Source organism: Aquarana catesbeiana, linkage group LG10 (genome assembly GCF_042186555.1).
Source record: "Aquarana catesbeiana isolate 2022-GZ linkage group LG10, ASM4218655v1, whole genome shotgun sequence".
Lineage (NCBI taxonomy): Eukaryota > Metazoa > Chordata > Amphibia > Anura > Ranidae > Aquarana > Aquarana catesbeiana.
Window position 1 is genome coordinate 28837543 of NC_133333.1, and position 14540 is coordinate 28852082.

The following is a 14540-nucleotide window of genomic DNA, read 5'->3' on the forward strand; positions in this document are numbered from 1 at the left end:
TTATACAAAATAAATCATAGCAAATCATTTATGCTAGCAATAGGTCTAGACAAACATACTATACAACATATTTCAAAAACAATCACCATTCACTTGGTCACAAAACTCATCCTTATCCTACCTAGGAATTTCTTTGACATCACCCACTAAACTTCTTTTATGTTCCAACCTAGTGGACCTTATAAAAAGACTTCAACAACTGTCCAAAGACTTTGTCTTATGGGCTGGCAGAATTGCTTTGACCAAAATGTTTTTGCTTCCGCACATCTTACATGTATACAATACCAGTGCCATTTCTTCCTTCACAAGTCAAAACACTTCTTAACTCCTTTATCTGGCAACGGATGTGCCCCAGAATAAAACAAACCAATCTAATGACACCAACAAGAATGGACGGACTGAGAGCCCCAAACGTAGTTTTATTACAAAGCAGTCCTACTGGAACAACTCAAACTCTGGTGGACACCAACTACTCAATCTAACTGGAAACAAATAGAAACAGTGGTACTGACCAGAGACCCAAAACTGTACAGTTGTGCATCACTTCTAGCCCCTACTCATAAGCATTTCCCACTGGACACAATAACAGCTTCCTTGAGAGTTTGGACAGCTATACCTCAGATGTTAAAAGGTTTGCTTCATACTATCCTGTCCTACATGCCAATACAAGTTATTGCACTCTTGCTTCCAGACCTACAACTACCTCCCTGGATTGATACAGCTATCCGCACAACAGGAACCCTCTTCACCTCATCAAATTTCAAAACTTTTGCAGACTTCCAAACCACATATGGCATATCTCCAAAAACATTTTTCATCTACCTTAGGATCAGATCGATGCTCAATAAAGTTCAATGGACCACACAAGGCAAGCTTCTACACTCCCTGCTACAATTCTATGACTCAAGCAACAAACTACTAAAGGGCATCTCACATATTTATGGCCTCTTTTCACAATCGTCTGAGAAATCCATCCAGAACCAAATCTCACAATGGTCAATGCACCTATCCTCTACCCCACCAACAAACCAATGGTACAAAGCACTCTCATTGCCATGACATCTCTCCCACTGTATCACACACTGGGAATCTTTACAAAAACTTTATCAACAATGGTATTATACACCAACCAGACTTGCAAAAATATACACTGATACCTCCCACTTATGCTGGAGAAAATGTGGCCTCCCAGGAACTCTTTTCCACATATGGTGGGAATGCCCTGTTCTCAGATACTTTTGGAATCAAACAATAACTTTCCTCCATTCAGTCATCCCCTCAACAACTAAGCTGTCTGCACTAGACCTTTTACTCGGCTTAGCAATTCCCACTTGGCCCAAATGCTTCCAAACCATAGCCACACAGATCCTTATTGATGTATGCCTAGCTTTGTCAAGAGAATGGAAGTGTCTATACCAACCAAACATCAAAACAGTGATCGCAATCCTAAATGACCATTTTAAAATGCAGAGTACTTCTTCTCTAAAGCCAAACTCACAACTGAGACATTCTACATCGCCTGGGACATAAGGCTCAATGACCCCAAAAGCACAAACCTGGAATGACCCCTCGGACTCTGATGTGATATAGCACTCTCTGCCTTTTTCTCCATTTCATCTGCCAACACTCTGCTGGTAACACACATATCTCAGCACCAAGTACTGGTAGATCAAACCTACACGTGTGTTTACCTGCTAGCTCTAACTTTCATTTGAACTATGTTTAGATTTAACTATAGGTTCCGCATTGTAATCTCATACTTCGTTATTCTTAATAGTCATTGTCTATGTGAAATGATAACCTCTTTACCCATACCTTATGAACTATGTATACAGATAATCCAATGTACATACCATATTTTGTAAATGTACCTTCACATTCTCTTTGCTAAACTTTGCACATCTTTGTAAAATCCTAATAAAGATTTAAAGTTAAAAAAAAAAGGCAGGCTTCTTCCACCTGCTTGGCTTATATACAATTTTTGGGCAATTTTTAAGCATATTGCCACCCTGGTTGATAAAGGCTGGCCTAGACCATGGAGATGAACAAATAGACTGACCCTATAACGCTGCAAGGTCCCCCAATGGTACAATGTTTAGACAGTTGCTCCTGCATAGAATCCAGCACACATGATTAGCTGGTCCACTTAGGATGATTCTTAGTGGAATGTTCCCTTCGATTGGTGTCCTTACAAGCAATTTTCACCAACTGCTAATTCTTTAATTTAAATTTACATGTAGGTTTCCCACCTTCCCGCAGACAGGGCGATGCTATGTTTGACATAGATGAGGCTTCGCTACTGTACCAATCATTCTACATCAGTGAAGAAAATATTTGAAAGAGGATGTTACAGGAACTTCCCCATCTAATAAGTGATGTCGAACCCATCTGCATATATAAATGTAACTCAACAGCTGAAGCAAGAACATTTATAGAAGGATCCAGAGAGGAACATCAGGAGTAGGAAAGTTCAAGTAAGTAACCGATACACATATATACAGTATATTTATGGTTTTGTTTTAAAAAAAGTTTGCTAAGAGATACTCAATAGAATAGTTATTAGTGGCACATGACTCGGTGGGGCTGATTTACTAAAACTGGAGAGTGCAAAATCTGGTGCAGCTGTGCATGGTAGCCAATCAGCTTCTAACTTCAGTTTGTTCAATTAAGCTTTGGCAAATAAAAGCCTGGAAGCTGATTGGTTACCATGCACAGCTGCAACTGATTTTGCACTCTCCAGGTTTGGTAAATCAACCCCAGTTTATTAATCAGGCAAAGCAATGAATAGATAGTTTGTGAACATAGCCACCTCTATAGCAGCCCATGTGTTTGGGGCCCAAGACAGAGGACTTGTTTGTAATGGACAGGTTCAGCTTTTTAACCACTTAAGGACCGAGCCTCTTTTTGACACTTGTTGTTTACAAGTTAAAATTTTTTTTTTTTGCTAGAAAATTACTTAGAACCCCCAAACATTATATATATATATATATATATATATATATATATATATATATATATATATATATTTATTTATTTGTTTATTTATTTTTTCAGAGACCCTAGAGAATAAAATGGCGGTTGTTGCAATACTTTATGTCACACCATATTTGCGCAGTGGTCTTAAATTTTGTGGCAAAAAATACACTTTTCTGACTTAAAAAAAAAGTTGTTACGTAAAAGTTGTTAAAAAAAAAAAAATGTTACGTAAATTGATACCCAACGGGTCATGCTTCAAAATTGCACTGACCCTTAAAAATCTCCATAGGCGACGCTCGCCGTTGTTGAAAATACCGGGGTTATGGCAGCTAGCTTCTGCCATAACAACGGTATTTAGCGTCAAAGTACCGACGGACAATGGCGGCGATTTGCGCTAAGTGGAGTATATTTAAAGTCAAAATGTTTTTACGTTTTGTAAAGTTTGGGGAAGTGTTGGAAGTCCTATTGAGTATTTATTGCTATCTGCGTCACTTCTGGGGAGATTCACTCTCTCAGCTTCTCCTGCTGTCCATTGTCATTCAAAGAGACAAGGATGGGAAATCCACATTTTTACAGTTACCGAAAAAGTAGAGACGACATTGGGGTTGGTTTACTAAAACTGGAGAGTCCAAAAAAAAATCTGGTGCAGCTTTGCAAAGAAACCAATCAGCTTCCAGTTTTTTTTTTTTTTTGTTAAAGCTTAATTGAACAAGCTGAACAAAGCCACATACACAGTATTAAGCCTTGTATACACGATCAGATTTTCCAACGGCAAATGTGTGATGACAGGCTGTTGGCGGAAAATCCAACCGTTTGTACGCTCCATCGGACAATTGTTGTCGGATTTTCCGCGGACAAATGTTGGATCGCAGGTTTTAAAGTTTTCCGCGGACAAATGTCTGTTGTCGGATTTTCCAAGCGTGTGTACACAAGTCCGTCGGACAAAAGCCCAAAGTACAAACACGCATGTTCGGAAGCAAGCACGAGCCAGAAGCGGTCGGTCTTGTAAACTAGCGTTCGTAATGGAGAATTAACATTCGTGACGCGGCAAATTATGAAATCTCCAAATGCAGCGCACATTATCTTCTTCTTTAATGGGATAATAATGAAGCTGCTTTGCTGGTGATACTGATGGACTTATTGCAAACTAATTTTCAAAGACTTTTTTTTTCTAGTGATATCAAGAATAATATTATTATTCTTTTTTTTTTTTATTTGTGCAAGTTACCACAACACCATTATCCTGTAGTTTTTAAGATCAAAGATACAACTATGTTGGTGTCCCTTGTTAATTTTACATTGTATTTTTTTAAATGTAACTGCCGACTCCCAAACTGTCATTTGAAGTAAAACACATAGCCAAGTATTATTCTACACATTTTTTTTTATTGTGCATTAAAAAAAGAAAACAAATAAAATTAGACATGTTATCTGCCAATAGAACTTAACCAAAAAGTGCATTCTATGCATTCAAAAATATAGAAAATATACCAAATCAAATCATTATTCAACCAAAAAAATAATGTCAAAGCAATAACTCCAAGGCCAATAATAAATAACATGTTATCTCCTCCGATTCTTCAACGTGTCTGGTTGACAAATGGCCGTTCAGAAACGAACTGAAAAGCGCGAAACGAAAAGTGTGAAATGAAAAGTGCGAAATAAAAAAGCGCAAATCAACACATACCAAACTTCTACTAACACAAAATTAGCAGAAGGAGCCCAAAGGGTGTCGCTAAAGAGCTGAAAAACAAAGTAGTACGTCACTACGTTCGTAATTGTTGGCCAACAATTGTGTGGCCGTTTGTATGCAAGACAAGTTTGGGCCAACGCCCTTTGGATAAAAGTCCACGGTTTTGTTGGCCAACAATCTGATTGTGTGTATGAGGCTTTAGATTTTCCGCAGATTTTTGTCTTCAGATTTACCAAAACCATATGATATGAGGTCAAACCTTAAAGCCGCGTACACACGAGCGGAATGTCTGACAGAAAAAGTCCGACTGAATCTTTTCATCGTCTATTCCGATCGTGTGTGTGCCTCATCGGACTTTTTTTTTCGAAAATTCTGGCGGACCTAAAAATAGAACATGTTCTAAATATTTCCGACGGAACCAATTCCTATTGGGAAAACTGCTCATCTGTATGCTGTTCCGACGGACAAAAAAAGACGCATGCTGTGAAGCGAGTACGAGATGGAAGCTATTGGCTACTGGCTATTGAACTTCCTTTTTCTAGTCCCGTCGTACGTGTTGTACCTCACCGCGTTCTGGACGGTCGGACTTTGGTTTGACCGTGTGTAGGCAAGACCGCTTGAATGGAATTCTGTCGGAGTTCCGTCGGAGAAATCTTCGGAGTTTATTTCGACGGCAAAACCGGTCGTGTGTACGCGGCATAAGAGTTTCAATTTCTATGCAATCAGGCAGGCCCGTGCACTACATGGTTTTGGTAAATCTGAAGACAAAAATCTGCAGAAAATCTAATAGTGTGTATGGGTTCTAAGAAGCTGATTGGCTACCATGAGCAGCTGCACCAATTTTTGCACTCTCCAGTTTTAGTAAATCAACCCCCAATGTCCGATAGGGATACCCTTTTCCAGTGAGAACTGTCCAACTGTCCTTATTTGTTCAGATTTCCTGCTGGGTGCTTGAGACTAGAACTCTCCAGGGTGGGCAGCAAAAAAAAAAAAAAACAACAAAACTGGTAGAGGTTTAAATTCTCTATTCTATACTAACCTAAAACTAGTTTTGGCTTTAGATATGCTTTCAGTAAAATGACTGACCCTTGTTGAAATCTTGGCAGTCAGTGGATCCTCCGCTCTGTTAAAGCGGGGGTCCACCCATCTATCGTTTTTTTTTTTTGGAGTTCATTCACAAACTTTTCTTCTCATGATTATCTACTCACATGTTCTGTGTAATAAGTCCGCCTGTGTCCGATTTCGTTGTAAAGAATAACTTATAAAATTCACTGAAGGTTTCCATCTTCATTGTGGGCATTTGAAGCCCACAAGCATGTATTTCCTGGATGTGGTGAATGCTGTGCTCCCAGCATTCACCGAGATGTTGTGATGACGCTGTTGCACAATGCATGCTGGGAAGCCTGAGACTAGCTCCCAGGGGACTGTGGGAGGTCTGGGAGAGGCTAGAAACACGCCTACTCCCATGGGAGGAAAACCAGGAAGTGCTAAGAAGATTAGAAAAAAAAAGGTAATTACGGCGATTTAAATTTTTTTACACAGCATGTCAGCATCTAGGCAAGGAAGAGAATGCATAGAGATAATGTTAAAAATTTGGGTGGAACCCCGCTTTAACCTGACCTTAAAGTGATTCTAAAGGTTGGGCTTTAACCACTTGCCGACCAGATCACGTACATTTACTGCGGCAGGTTGGCTCTCCTGCGCGAACCGATGTACCTGTACGTTGGTCCGTGCAAGGAAAATAGTGGGCGCGCACAACCGCCACGCACCACGGGGGAGTGCCCGCGGGTCCAGCGGACTCGTGTCCACCGGCGACCCGCGATCGCTGTGTACAGAGGCAGAACGGGGAACTACCAAAGTAAACAAGGCGATTCCCTGTTCTGCCTAATGACATATCAGAGATCTTCTGTTCCCAGTGATCGGGAACAGTGATCTCTGTCATGTCCCAGTGAGCCCATCCCCCCTACATTTAGAACACGCTGAGGGAACACACTTAACCCCTTGATCGCCCCCCCCTCCCCCCCAGTGTTAACCCCTTCCATGCCAGTGTCATTTTTCCTTTGATCAGTGCATTTTTTTTAGCACTGATCAATCTAATAATGTCACTGGTCCCCAAAAAATTTGGGGACAGATTTGTCCGCCGCAATGTCGCAGTCCAGCTAAAAATTGCAGACCGCCGCTATTACTAATAAAAACAATTTAAAAATATAAAGGTCCCTACATCTATCCGGTAGTTTGATAGATGCGAAAACTTTTTCGCAAACCAATCAATATATACGCCTATTGCGATTTTTTTTACCAAAAGTATGTAGAAGAATATATATCGGCCTAAACTGATGGATAAAATTGTTTTTTTATATATTTTTTTGGGATATGTGTTATAGCAAAAAGTTGTAAAAAAAATGTTTTTTTTTTCCAAAATTGTCAGTCTTTTTTTGTTTATAGCGCAAAAAATAAAAACCGCAGAGGTGATCAAATACCACCAAAAGAAAGCTCTATTTATGGGAAAAAAAGAACGTCAACTTTTATTTGGGTACAACGTCGCACAACCACACGATTGTCAGTTAAAACGACGCAGTGCCGCATCGCAAAAAAATGGCCTGGCCATTAAGGGGGCAAATCCTTCCGGGGCTGAAGTGGTTAAAAAAACAAAACAAACAAACACGTTATACTCACCTGCTCTGTGTAATGGTTTTGCACAGAGCAGCCCTGATCCTCTTCTTTTTGGGTCCCCTGCTGGTGGCCTTGGCTCCTCCATCCAATAGCAAGCCATTCGCACACAGGTCGCAGCTTGGCCCCACCCCCTGCTCTCTCCTCATTGGCTTTGATTGACTGCAGCGGTATGGTGTGTGTGTGTGGGGGGGGCACAGAAGTTTTTTTACCTTAATACATTGGATGCAAAATCTTCTGCCTTTAGACTCACTTTAAGAAGGGCAACTACTTTTCAGCAGATTAAGCTTCCCATTATCTGACACGCAGGATGACAGTAGTTTTTTTTTTTTTTTCAGATGTGCTTTGCCTGTGAGGGGCTCACAGCTAATTAGGGTGTGTGAGTTACTATAGTACCCAAAAGCAGCACCCCACTACATATCAGTGGTCCAGTCCCAGCTTTGTCCCTTTTTACTGATCTCCAGTATAATTGAGACATTTATTGAGGGACATTTTTTTTCTTGTACCTACAGGTAAGCCTATAATAAGAATTTACCCCCTTAATGACCATTTTTTTGCGATCCGGCACAGCATCGCTTTAACTGACAATTGTGCGGTTGTGCAATGCTGTACCCAAACAAAATTGATGTCCTTTTTTTCCCCCACAAATAGAGCTTTCTTTTGGTGGTATTTGCGGTTTTAATTTTTTGCGCTATAAGCAAAAAAAAGAGCAACACTTTTGAAAAAAACCCCAATATTTTTTACTTTCTGCTATAATACTTATCCAAAAAAAGTATATATATATATATATATATATATATATATATATATATATATATATATAAAATGTATTCATCAGTTTACCCCCGCAATAAGCGTACATTGATTGGTTTGCACAAAAGTTAGCCTCTACAAAATAGGGGAAAGATTTAGGGACCTTTAATTTTTTTCCTATTGTTTTTACTAGTAATGGCGGCAATGTGCGATTTTTAGTGGGACTGCGACATTGCGGCGGACATTCTGACCCTAAGTGACACTTTTTGGTGACCAGTAACACCAATACAGTGATCACTGTATAAATGACACTGGCAGGGAAGGGGTTAACACTAGGAGGCGATCAAGAGGTTAAATGTGTTCCCTGGGAGGTGTTTCAAACTATCAGGGGGAGGGGACTGACTGGGAGTAGAGAGAGATCGCTGTTCCTGATCACTAGGAACAGCAGATCTCTCTCTCCTCCCCTGTCAGAACAGGGATCCACCTTGTTTACATAGGCAGGCCCCCGTTCTGCCTCTCTTCACGGTGAAAGCGGGTGGCCGGTGGACATCGAGTCCGCCGGACACGCAGGCGAGTCAGCGGGCCACCGGCGGCGTGCTCGCAGTACCACATGTACAGACCGATCAGTTTGCTCAGCTGAGCTGCCTTGCCGCAGTATATATTGCCACAGCATATTGATCGATGGTCCAGGTAAGCTTAATATATATATACGCGGTGTGGCAATGGGCGCACGTTTTGCTCCCAGTGTGGCCAATCTCTTTATGGCCCACTGGGAGGAAGAAGTTGTATTTCATGATCGTCCACCACAGTTGTCTTGCTATAAGAGGTATATAGACGATTTAGTGATGGTCTGGGAAGGTGATATGCTGAGTTTACAGACATTTATGAATAAACTCAATAATAACACTAAAAATATTAGGGTTACCTGGACAATCGATCAACAACAGATTACGTTTCTGGATTTGGAAATTTTTAAGAGGGATGATTGTTTTCAAACCAGAAACCACGTTAAAGCAACTGATCGTAATGCATATATTCCTTTAAATAGTTGTCATCACAGGTCATGGTTATGTATTATCCCTAGAGGACAATTCATCCTGCTCCGACGTAATTGTACGTCGGAGGAGGAGTTTTTATCTCAGTCCGTGGTTTTAGCAACTCGTTTTAGGCAAAAAGGCTATTCACAGTCTTTGATCAACTCAGAAATTGAGAGAGTCAGGCTTATTGACAGAAGCACTATAGTGGCCGATAGGGCTGTGAGCAGGGGCGGACTGACAACTCATGGGGCCCCCCGGGCAATAGGAGATTATGGGGCCCCCGGGCAATAGGAGAAGATTATTGGGACCCCGGGCAATAGGAGAAGATTATGGGGCCCCCGGGCAATAGGAGATTATGAGGCCCCCAGGCAATAGGAGATTATGGGGCCCCCAGGCAATAGATTATGGGGCCACACAGTATACACACACAGACACACAATATACACACACAGTATACACACACAGTATACACACACAGTATACACACACTGAAAAGGTACTGGAGAGGCGGGGCAGCTATAATCTTGGGATTTTTAAAAAAACACAGATTTTTACATACTGTTCCTGGTTTTATTGAGGCTGGCAACCCTGATTGGGCCCCTTAGTGGCATGGGGCCCTCGGGCAGTGCCCGAGTGCCCGCATGGTCAGTCCGCCCCTGGCTGTGAGTACTGATACCCAGGATACTACTGCAGGATTCAAAATTGTGATGGATTATAGTATCCAGTACAAGAAATTTGAAAAAATTATAGGCAAGCATTGGGCGATTCTTACGTTCGACCGGGTTCTCGGTCCAGTACTTCCGAATCGACCTGAGTTTATTTACCACAAAGCACCTTCACTTCGCGATCGTTTGGCACCTGGAGTTATTGATCCCCCCAAAACAACAGCCAATAGTCTGTTTAGCTTTCTGTCCGGCTTTCTGTCCGGCTTTTACGCATGTGGCAGGTGTGCCACCTGTAAGAATGCCAGTAATAACATAAAAAAACGCAAAGATTTGATCTCCACTGTCACACACAAGCAATATCAGATTAAGAGCCTCATTACTTGTGCTTCTGTTGGGGATGGTGTATATGCTTGAGTGTGACTGCGGTTTACAGTATGTTGGTCGCACCTCTAGAGCATTACATGTACGGGTTACATCTCTCGTCTTTGAGCCGGCACTCGGGTCTGAGTGCGGCTAAATGTAAGTGTATATTTATACAATTTTTAGACAATAAAAAGCTTTTAAACAGTGAGCACTAGATTGTTTTCCTCTGTTTCATTTTACGGTTACACTTATTGAATGTGGATCTGAGGACCGGAGGATGCTTTTAAGAGCGGGGATCTTCTTTGCCTGGTGATCTGTTTATTGTTACGTGACCTGTTTCAGGTCGAATAGATGAGGTGAGAGGCCATCTATTACCTGTGGTGGAGGGATCACTGTCACTGGATTCATCACTTCAGTGTGTGTTTTTCACCGCACCTATTGAAAATTTGTGTCGTTGCTATTTGCACACATTTTGGGACTCTCTGATTTATTGAACCAATTTTAAGAATTGCGCAGCACTGTTATTTTTACTATGATAAATATCCCCATTTTTTTTTTTTTTTTAAAGCGAATTTTTTTCTCAGTTTAGGCCGATATGTATTCTTCTACATACTTTTGGTAATAAAAATCGCAATAAGCGTATATTGATTGGTTTGCACAAAAGTTATAGCGTCTACAAAGTAGGGGATAGATTTATAGCATTTTTATTTATTTATTTATTTTTACTAGTAATGGCAACGATTTGCGATTTTTATCCTGACTGCGACATTATGGCGGACATATGGGACAATTTTGACACATTTTTGGGACCATCGGCATTTATACAGCGATCAGTGCTAAAAAAAAATGCACTGATTACTGTAAAAATGTCACTGGCAGTGAAGGGGTTAACACTAGGGGGCGATCAAGGGGTTAACTGTGTTCCCTGGGAGGTGAGTCTAACTGAAGGGGGAGGGGACTGACTAGAGGAAGTGACGGATCGTGGTTCCTAGCTAATCTGTCACTCCTCTCAGAACAGAACAGGGAGGTGTGTGTTTACACACACTCGTCCCTGTTCTGTGTCTCCTGCTCACGATCGCTCGTGGCCGGCGGTCATGGCGACCATCGGCCACAAGCATCGGCACCCCCGCCGTGCAGCGGGTGCGTGCGCGCACCTGCTATCGTGATCCCGTGAGCCGACGTATAGCTACAATGGTTCACGGGATTGTGCCGACCTGCAAATAAATATAGTAAAATGACGGAGGCTGGTTGGCAACCAGTTAAAGGATATATTTATACTTCTGCATAATATGCATCTAAGACTAAACTTTTTTGGTAGTTTTTGGCTGAAATAAGGATTGGTTTATACCAGGGGGCTCCAAACTTTCTAAACAAAGGGCCAGATTAATATCCTTCAGAAATTAGGGAGGCCGGACTGTGGTCCATAGCAAATGCCCCATACCACCTCTGGTCAACAGGACAGTAGGAGTGGGAATGTGTGCTGTCATTGGTGTTGGAGGAATAGTACCCCATTGTTTGTGTCATTGGGAGGAATAGTTCCCCATCGTTGGTGTCATTGGGAGGAATAGCGCCCCATTGCTGGTGTCAGTGGGAGGAATGGTGCCCCAAGGGCTGGATAAAGGCAAGCAAAGGGCTGTGTTCGGTTTGGAGATTGCTGGTTTATACCCATGACAGTTTCTTTTTTTTTCATCTGTGCCCCAAATTTATCTTCATTTCTTGTCCTGTAGACACCACTTCAAGTAAAAACAGTGAGAGGGAAAATTGCCTCGTAGGCAGTCATCATTGGAAAAAGTGTCTCCACTGGAAGATTTCCTTTTTATTCCTTTTCTGGTGACAGCTCAAAATTTTGGATTCCCGGGAACATTCAGCCACGGGGACATGGTCACCTGAGAAGGGGAAAATCTCCAGTGGGGACACAGACAGCAATGAAAACCTTATATATTCTAAGCCCCCCCTAATCTAAAACTTCAAAAGAGTTTGGCTTTACATACATTTTAGAATAAGTTTTTCAAAAGTTTGCAGTCATTGCCCTATTTTTCAGGTGGACCATAGAATGTATTTTTGTTTTTATTCTTGTACATGACCAATAATAATAATTTTGATCTTCTATATTTCTTTTTACAGATTTTTTTTACCTCAAATCTATCCTGGGAAAATTAAGAATTTTACAATGGTCTATCCAGTCTTTAATGCTACTCTTAAAGAAGAGACCACATTCCCCTGGACTTACTATAAATCTACCCCTTATGTCAATTCAGAAGGGAGAGAAAGACTGGAAAGACTGTATCGTATAGCATTCCATCTTCGTGTGTTCTCCCTGGTGGTCTATTCTTTGGCTTTCCTACTAGGGACCACCGGGAATGGTCTGGTCATCTATTTTACTGCCTTTGTAATGAAACGGACTGTCAATGTTGTGTGGTTCCTTAATTTAGCCATAGCTGATTTTATCTTCACGTCTTTCCTGCCGGTGACCATTACTTGTGTCTATCTTAATCACTGGCCTTTTGGAAAATTCACGTGCATGCTGAACAACACTATTCTATTCATCAATCTGTACGCCAGCATCTTTCTGCTCACTGTGATCAGCATTGATCGATTTATCGCCGTTGTGCTTCCTGTTTGGTGTCAGAATCACCGAACTCCGAAATTGGCCTCTTTTGTAGCTGTGGCAGTATGGATTCTAGCATTCATTTTCAGTTTACCCAATTTTATATTCCGAGATATAAACGATGCTGAAAAAGATCATGTTTTTTGCTATAACAACTTTCATGAGGATGAAAAAGTTGCCTATCAAATGCAGAAGGCTACAGTAATCGTTCGATTTATCGCCAGCTTTTTTATTCCTTTCACCATAATCATCTCATGCTATTCAGTAATTCTTTTGCATATCCAAAGAAATCACATGACCACATCGAGCAAGCCTTATAAAGTTGTCCTAGCTGTTATCTTGTCATTCTTTATCTGCTGGTTTCCCTACCACGTCTTCTCCTTTTTGAAGTTGTCTGAAAATTATGAAAATAAGCACCTTTACTACATAACTTTCATTGGAATACCTATTACCTCCAGTTTGGCCTATATAAATAGTTGTATCAACCCTATTCTCTATGTCTTTATGGGTCGAGATTTTAAACAGAAATTCCAGAGCTCCCTCCGGTCAGTATTTGAGAAAGCTTTCTCAGAGGAATCTGGCCAAATGGACTCCAAGAACAAAACCAAATTAACGTCAAATCCCCAGCTGGTGTGAGACGGGACTACATTTATGGAACAATACATACTATGGTAACCTTATCTGCTTTGAGGTGTTTTTTAGGATATGTTTGTGCTATAATATTGTTCCCAAGGCTTTGTTATCTCCAGCAGAGAATTTTATGACGTCTGTCAAATACTGAAACTGCCAATTGCGGAAGAAGATCATATCTTGTCTTGGAATTCCAGAACTACCATTTACTTCCATACCACCATAATTAAAAACAGCCAACAAGCAACTGAGATTACAACGACCAATACATACTTTTATGCATGCCAATTTCTAAGAGAAGATGTTAGGAGCTGAATCCAGACAAACAGATAACATACTTATAAGGGAGCAGACTTAGAGGTCTTGTCCCTACCCAACCTTGTGACTGGACAGTGAACAGAGAAGCAGTTAACTGATGAGTTTGCCTCTCTGTTCCTCTGCTCTCCCCATCTATCATCATGTTCCTTGTTAGCACCTGAGCACAAAGAATCAGCACCTTGTATTGTATCTCCAAATTCCAGTCTGAGCTCTGCTATACAATGGATTGCAAGAGGCTGATGCCAAGTCAAGTTTAGGTGCTTGAGTTAAACAAAAAGTAATGATGTATTAATAAATACAGAACTGTATTAATGTATGTCTTTTGCGTCTAGCCGGAATTCAGCTTTAAAATAAAGTTATTACAGATAGATTTAATAAACTAAGGTTCCTTCTTTTCAGTTTGAATTACTGTAAAAATGTGCTACAAACTGCATTCAACATCCACCTAACCTATACATAGACAGTTCCAGAAAATGCCATTGGTGAACTCCTTCTGAAAAGGCTAGTAATCTGTTATTTGCATGTCATAGCCCTCTCCTCCTCTGGAAGTGCCTAATTACTCTCTGTGCTGCTCCAGCTCCTCTGTCCCTCCCCTCTCCTCCCTACATAGCCTTTTATGTTGCAGTCAGGAGAGAAGTGAATGAGAATACTATAGAGTGACAGCTCTGAGACTGCTGGGGCTGCTAACGTCACATTCAAGATGGGGACATCTAGCAGGAAAATCAGGGTTTTTGGAGGACTACACAAGGGAGGATTTTACAGGTAAACAAAATGCATAAAACATGTTAAATGCACATATAATGTTATAGAAATATTTTGTTGAAATG

General features: G+C 41.0%; 1 protein-coding gene across 1 annotated transcript; it reads left to right on the forward strand.

Moving 5' to 3' along the window:
- The first annotated feature begins 2336 nt into the window (after positions 1–2336).
- On the forward strand, positions 2337–14092 carry LOC141110505 (chemerin-like receptor 1). The gene is made up of 2 exons (XM_073601886.1): positions 2337–2474; positions 12282–14092. Exon 2 carries the CDS (start codon positions 12328–12330, stop codon positions 13399–13401), a length of 1074 nt encoding a protein of 357 aa, XP_073457987.1. The 5' UTR covers positions 2337–2474; positions 12282–12327; the 3' UTR covers positions 13402–14092.
- The last annotated feature ends 448 nt before the right edge of the window (positions 14093–14540 follow it).